Source organism: Gekko japonicus, unplaced genomic scaffold (genome assembly GCF_001447785.1).
Source record: "Gekko japonicus isolate JY-2015 unplaced genomic scaffold, Gekko_japonicus_V1.1 scaffold923, whole genome shotgun sequence".
Taxonomy (NCBI): Eukaryota; Metazoa; Chordata; class Lepidosauria; order Squamata; family Gekkonidae; genus Gekko; species Gekko japonicus.
Window position 1 is genome coordinate 719350 of NW_015171530.1, and position 7203 is coordinate 726552.

A 7203-nucleotide genomic window follows, 5' to 3' on the forward strand; every position below is an offset into this window, starting at 1 on the left:
AAATAACATTTATTGAAAATCAAAAAACATAAATGAAAAGTACTCAGAAACGTGGAGTGATTCAGCAAGAGTACTTTATTCAATCAGGAACAAGACAAGACAGCCGGCTCGCAGGCCGGTATATATACACAGAAACCCCGCCACCAAAACACGCCCCTATTCACCCTATAGGTTATTTACAGTAGCCGAGAGTCTCATAGGCTCTCGGCTGCGGATCCGGCCCTCTGATTGGTGCGGGCTAGGATCCGCTTGGCTATTGTTCTCAAGGAACGAAGCTACAGGCTTGTGCTTGACCGCATGGCCCAACGGTCGCGCACGTGGTAATGGTGGATACATTACACCCCTCCCCCCATAGTCCAGACTACCCACACACAAAGTCCTGGAGGTACGCTGGGGCCTTCCTGGTCCTTGTGGAACGACGGCGTTCCGGTGTGGTGGTCGGGGTTGCTACGGGGGCCCGTGGCAGGGAGGGTGGTTGTGGTGATTCCGGTGACTGCAGTGCAGGAGGTTCCGGGATGGCCTGGACGGGAACGGAGGCTGGGGCCGGCGGCTCTGGTGTGTGGGCCGTCGCGTCGTCCGGCTCCGCGAACTCCAGATCCTCGGGATCGCTTGGGAGGACCCGTCGCCTCAGTTGGTCGATGTGGCGGTGAAGTAGTTGGCCGTCCTCGCAGGAGACCTCGTAGGATCGAGGTCCTCGCACCCGTACGACTCAAGCTGGGATCCAGGGTGGCCCTTGCGCGTAGTTCCTGGCGTAGACGGGGTCTTCCGGAAAGAACCCCCTCGCCACGGTGTGTGACTCCGTTGTCGGTTCCTCCTCAGGGGCCCGATCCGGATGTAGCCGATCCAGCCGGGAGGTCAGGCGGCGGCCTAACAGGAGCTCAGCCGGGCTGCGGCCAGTCTCAGTGTGGGGGGTCGTACGCTGACCAAACAGGAACACAGCCAACTTGTAGTCCCAATCCTTGTCCTCGAACCTGCGCAGCGCTTCTTTGGTGGTGCGCACCATGCGTACAACAAAAGAGTCCCTGCTACACACCGCACACAAATTCTCTCTTTCTGTGCCCAAAAATCACTCAATTATGTGATGAAACACTAACCATACTTCCTTCCCCCCCCCACCTTTGTGCTTTAAGAAATTTGATCCCAAGGTTTCTATTACAGGTAGTTGAGTATTACAGAAACCAGTCTACATAATAAGTACTTAAAAACCCTCACATTTTCAACCCCTGGCCAAGCCACCTCTGTACAGTATCTAGAATCTCCTGACCAAGCAGCAGCACGTCCTTTTCTTTGCATGTGCGGAAGGCCTCATTGGGAATGGTGGGCGGAGAGTGGTATTTAGGATACTGGGTTTTCTTGTCGTCCATGCCATGCTGCCGAAGTTTGGACACTTGGTCACGAATTGCAGTCAGCTCTTGTCCATGTGTTGCTACCTTAGCAGCCAGCATTGGAACAGACAGATTGCTGTCAAAATGCCCGCCTTGCTTGTATTCAACCGCTGTGAGGGCCTTCTCCACTGCCCGGTAAGTCTTGTAAAGTAGCCATTCTGTGCTGTCATTCGCAACCTCATTGGCTGCTGCCCGCAAGTCATACTCTGCTTGCCGTAGCCAGCGCCTTGCCTCCTCCATACCTTTTGTTCCAGATCTGTAGAAGGACCAGAAGTTGTACGTGAAGTTGCTTCCACCTCTTCCGCTCTGTCTTTGCCTGGTGAATTCCTGACGCCTCTGCTGGTGTCGATGAGCTTGCTGGTCCCATTCACTCCAATAATTTGAGAAGTTCCAGCTGTTTCTGGAACTGCTTTTAGGTCCCGAACTACTACCACTGCTTTTAGGTCCCCAACTACTACCACCCTTTAAGCCCTTGTTCTCCATCTCCTCAATTTTCTCTTTAAGGTATTTGAAGATTTCATTGGCCAGGACCTCCTGACCTAAGTTTTTATCTGGGTGGTAGCACAGGTAGAGTCTTCGTATGGCTTTCTTCCTCTCTTCCTCCAACAGACTCCAGACCTCAGCTAGGCAGGCATCCACTTTTTCCTTCACTTCGCTCAGCGGCTGCTGGTACCAGTCGCCACCACTTAGACCTGCAGCAGCAGCCTTGCCAGGGGGACTTTGCATCAACACCAGAGCCTTGCTTGAGTCGGATGCTGGTGCGCACTGCCGGAAGTGGTAAAGATCGTGAGTGCTGACCTCTAACTGCTGCCCACCTCCCACATCAATGCGGTACATGTGCACATGTCCAGCTCCGCTCTGCTGCAGCCCCAGGTCCTCCAAGACCACAGCGTAGACATAATGTTCACCTTGTACTGAAGGGTCCAAGAAACCCACGTAATCTCCTGGCATAAAGGAATGTAGGATGTTCATATCCAGGCTATCATGCCATTCCTCGGGAATCTCCTCCCCGGGATCAGGAAGGGTGAAAGCATCTCTGAGAGTGACCTTCTGGAGGGGCACTTTGGTGTTCATTCAGCACTGCAGCAATTTCTCCTGGTCCTTGGCAAGCCAGAATCTCTCTAAGGACACGCATGGCCTTTGTGCGAAGTCTCTTTCCAAGAAGCTTGTTCACTTCTTCAGACAAGGTGTCACAGATCTTCACGGCCTGTCGCCAACCCAAACTGTCCTGGTGCAAAAGGTAAATGTGCTGCTTCCCATCTGGTGTTGTTTCAACAAACACGGCCTTGGCCTCTCGGCTTCCCTCCAAGCACTGTGACTGGTGAAACATCACGGTGTAGAGCATCTCACAGCAGATAACCTCTAACTGCTCCAGTGAGAAGAGTCCACTGTGTACCCTGTCAGCCTCTGCCTCCATGTCTGCGTTCTGCCACCTTAGAAGTGCAACAAGAGCATCCTGGAATTCGGGAGCGACCAGAAGTTCTTCAAGACGGGACTGGAACTCACAGTGAGCTCCATAGGAGCAGAGTTCTAGAGATGACTCATCCAGTTGCTCTCTGGTAATATCTGACAGTCTCTTGGGTTGCAGGGCTACTGGCAGCAGGAACAGTAGTTTTCTGAGATTATAGGTCTCAAATAACCGGTTGACACCGAAATGATCCAGTAGGAAATGAAAAGTACCCTGCAAGGCCTGGAGGGATTGGTCAGTGGCACAGTCATTGAAGACTAGGGTATTAGATGGGTAAAGCTTCCCATCAGTGCAAGGCAGATGCAGTTCCTTCAGGTCTGAGAAGTCCACTGTTTCCTGTGATTCATCTAGAAGCTGGAAGAAGCACCGGGTGGCCCGTTGTACTGTTTTAATGTGGTTGGGTAGCAGTGTAGCTTTCTGTGTGGTCTCCTTGTAGATCCTGGCCAAGACACTGGCGTAATGATGGATGGTGGGTTCAACTTTCATCCCAAATTTCTCCAGAAGTTCCTTGTAGGGAGCTAGGTCTGGGAGTAATCTGTAGAGGTATGGTCGGAATTCACTCCAGTTGTTCAAGGACACCACCACATGCTGGGCTTCAGCTACTTCATTACCTTCTACCAGCACCACAGGGAGCCCATTGACATATTCTGTGTCTATGCGCTTCTCTTTCAACAAGTACCCATACATCAGTTGGAGGACGGCTGCCCGAGTTTTCCTGGTTTCCTGGGTACTGCATTCTGCCCGACATACATTACTCAAATTTTTCAAGACCAGTTGGGCTGATAAGGTACATTGTACCCTTAGGCGTTCCAGAATGGCTTTTGTGTTGTCATCCATTGATCTAATGGGATGCAGAATCACTACTGATGTCCAAGCTAGTTCAGTTTTCTCCCAAGTACATAAAGCACCTTGGGGTGCCACTGGAGTGTTGCTCGAGACGAATGGTGAGTGGAGGTTGTGCAGATCAGCACGGATGGGATGAGGTGCCAAGAAACGGAGCTGGGACAACTGATCCAAGAAGGCATCTGTTAAAGACTCACTTTTCTGCTTAAGCAAGTGCAACAGGAGTGCTTCTCGTTTGTTAGGAAGCTCACCAGACATAGCACCATCCTTCAACGCTTCATTCTGAATCTGGACTGCAAACTTCAGGAAATCATCCTCAGTGACTTCATGCCGCAGGCCCACATCCTTTAAGAATCTAATCACTTCTGATTCGTCACCTGACCACACAGTCTTGTAGAATTTGTCTGGCACAAATCGAGAGTCCAATCCCAGCTTTTGAAAAAGAACAACACTGCTGTCATAGAAGTAGGATGCAGGACGCAGCACACCTTGCTTGTCCCGGATGAAGGCAACAGGTCGGAACTTTGATATCACAGTCTCCTTCTGATCCTTGTACTCTGGATAGAATGTCTTGATGAGGAGGAGTAACTTCACTGCCTCTAGCAGACGGGCCTCTGGGAGATGCAGCAGGTGAGGCAAGAGGAGTTTCACAAACTGCTGCAAATCGTTCATTACGTCAATACCCAAGCAGTTGCTCAAATTTCTGTTCAGTACATTGTCTTTTAGCAGAACTGTCCCGGTAACTGCCTCATAAAGCTCGCTGAAATTACCGGACCTCTCTGAGATTTTGGACCACAGCAAGTACACATTCTGGTACAAAGCGAGTGACACATGCTGTCCTTGATGAGTCTCAAATATTGGCAAGGCCTTCAGCTTGCTGAGTAACCCACAGTCACTTGCTAACTTCTGCAGATCTTTGCTCAGGAACCTCAAGAGACTTTCAAATTCCCATTGTTTAAGCTCATGCCAGTGCAGGCTGGGCCGGGCATCCAACTGTGCCAGCACTGCAGCAGGGTTGTCTGTCTGAACCAGCTGTGGCTCAATGCAGCTTGCGGTGAGTTCTAGAGGCAGAAGAGCTAAGTCCAGCTTTGCAAAGCCCAGCTTGCAGAGCATTTCAGTAACATCCCCAGCGTGGCTAGCCACAATTGTGTTCAGGGAGTCAAGGGGAACCAGCTCCTGACCTGAGCCACACACAGGGAGAACAGACCAGCCTTTGAAGAGGGAAACTAGCTCTTGGAACATCTGGTTTATTGTGTCCTTCTCGGAAGATGCACAGATCTGCATTTCAAAGAACTTCCATACCTTACCTAGCCAGGCCCGACGTTCAGGACCTGTGACCCAGTCCTTCAATCTCAGTCTCTCTTGGATGTAAACAGCAGATTCGCTCAGGGTGAACTCTTTGATAAACCCGCTCTCTAGTAAGAGTTGCCTAGCCTCTGGACTGTCAACGCAGCAGACAGAGAACCTATCTTGATGGCTTGGAAAAAGATTATAAGCGCTGCTCTGGTAGACAGGGTCCCTCTGACTGAAATGCCGGAGCATATTGTCCCGAGTGATCAGTAAGGGGAGACCTTCCAGGCATCTGATGTTCTCAGAGCACAGCCCGTTAAGGCAAAAGTTGAGAAGAGCGGAGCAGCCCAAACTATTCTTCAAAGGCGTTTGTTTTAGTGGGCATGGCAGACACAAGCCAGGCAAACTCCCGAGGAAGCAGCAGAGGGATGGAGAATCCAAGGTTCGGACACCAACTTCTGCCTTGACAAATTGTTCATGGATTTCCTGTAGACGCAGGAAGGCAGGGACTAAGAGCATGCCCAGATTCTGGAGAGCATCTTCAAGAGGACCATTTATCTCAGAATTGAGGAAATAGGGATCTTTGGTTGGGTGTCCCTGTTGTGGTGCACTCCAGTACACACTCACCACCACCTCCCATGTAGACTTACTCTCCTTTCGGTAGACCGGCAACAGTGGGATATGTCTCTCAAATGCCAGCACATACAGACGGATCACTAGCTGATGCCAGAACGGGGGGACGTCGCCTGTCACAAGTGGGAAATGCCGCAAATAATTTGAATCTAACATTTTTTGGCATGCATTCAGGGAGGAGGACTGCAGCGGTGAATTCCCCAGTGCCTTCCGCAGCTCCTCAAGTAGGTGGAGATACAAAGGGGCTATAAGGCTCTGCAGCAGAAAGCTATTCCACGCCGTCTCAGGGCTGTCCTTGTTGTCATCCTTCCGCAAGTCCCGCCGAGCAGAGTCCACTTCAAAGTTCCCATTGATGTGGACAGGGAGGCCGGTTTTCGCCGGCAACGGCAGGGTGCAGAAGGCCCTGCCTAGTGCTTGCCCATCAAGACAAGCAGCCACACCGCCATGCGGCAGCTGTACGCCTTTTACGGTGTCCACGCTGTCTACTCCTATCTGTCTCCCAACTAGCCATTCCCTGGAAGTCTTGGAGAAACTACACTTCACCTTCATTCTGTAAAAGACTCTTACTGGCTCACCCACATCCCTCCCACCTGCTGCAGCTGCTTCGTGGAACTGTTTCTGGTATTCTAGTCTTTCAGCCTCACCACCCACAGTCTCCACACAGAGAATTTCCACTGGCATCTTTTGCTCCTCCTTGATCACAGAGAAAACCACACGGTGAACGTGGTTGAGGAACATCATGAAGCAATCCGCCTCTTCTCTGAGAGCCTCCAACATACTTAGCATGTCCTCCTCTGACACAGAACGCTGGCAGATAGGGGAGACTGCTGCCCCGGCAGGGGTACGCAAGGGCAATCGAAAAACCGTGCCATGCTGCAGATCAAACACTTTGGGCAAGAAGCTGTCATAAACATCTTGGAAGGTGTCTTTGAAATCTTTAGTCAGGTTGAACATTCCTCCAGGAGAGATGTCATCAGAATTAGGCAGGTACCGTAAGGTGGGGTCAAAGACGCACAGGGCACTGTCTCCTGTCACAAAGGCAGGGCAGTCAGTCAAGTGGTAAACTGTGTTGAACCCCAGACCGTACTTGCCAGTAGTATCCCGCCGCCCACCTTTACCACCAGAGCCTAAACGCTGAATCCCTTCTATGTCACACATTTCAAAGGGCCGGTCATTGTAGATGCAGAGGGCGGGGCCCTGGAGATTTTCCCATTCGTCACCAAAGACACGATGCACTGGGTGGTGGCGCTGGTCCCAGAGGAAGTGTACGACATGTGAGCCAGCATCGTCCGCATTCTGCAGAAGCTCCTTCAGCACATCCCGCGAAGCAGAGTACTCACGGATGATGTTGGCTAACCGAGTAGTGAGGTCCTCCTTGGCACCAAAATCAGTGGCCCACTGGGAAAGGCTGTGGATTTGCCGGCGTGACAACATGTGGTGCCTCGTGGTGGGAATTCCACAGCGAATGGCCACTTCCCGTGAGATCATGGAATGGGAAAGCAGAACCCCCTTCTCCCGTGGCATCCATGGTGTGTCGTCGAAAAGCAGTTTGGGTAAGGGACGCAGGATTTTGTGGCTGTCTGG

At 51.5% G+C, this 7203-nt stretch overlaps 2 protein-coding genes across 2 annotated transcripts; both read right to left on the minus strand.

Moving 5' to 3' along the window:
- Positions 1-330: 330 nt before the first annotated feature.
- LOC107117459 (sacsin-like) lies at positions 331-3004 on the minus strand. The gene has a single exon (XM_015419585.1). It carries the CDS (start codon positions 2457-2459, stop codon positions 1209-1211), a length of 1251 nt encoding a protein of 416 aa, XP_015275071.1. The 5' UTR covers positions 2460-3004; the 3' UTR covers positions 331-1208.
- LOC107117421 (sacsin-like) lies at positions 2460-7159 on the minus strand. Its single transcript, XM_015419532.1, has 2 exons — positions 2610-7159; positions 2460-2506 (listed from the first exon to the last, which is right to left on the minus strand). Exons 1-2 carry the CDS (start codon positions 7141-7143, stop codon positions 2460-2462), a joined length of 4581 nt encoding a protein of 1526 aa, XP_015275018.1. The 5' UTR covers positions 7144-7159.
- Between the last annotated feature and the right edge of the window lie 44 nt (positions 7160-7203).

Excerpts from the sequence above, each read along its gene's own strand:
- LOC107117459 (XM_015419585.1), bottom strand. The coding sequence starts at position 2,459 with ATGAACACCAAAGTGCCCCTCCAGAAGGTCACTCTCAGAGATGCTTTC.
- LOC107117421 (XM_015419532.1), bottom strand. The coding sequence starts at position 7,143 with ATGCCACGGGAGAAGGGGGTTCTGCTTTCCCATTCCATGATCTCACGG. Across the intron at positions 2,507-2,609 it reads TTACCTTTTGCACCAGGACA|AGAGATTCTGGCTTGCCAAG; the intron begins GTTTGGGTTGGC and ends GCGTGTCCTTAG.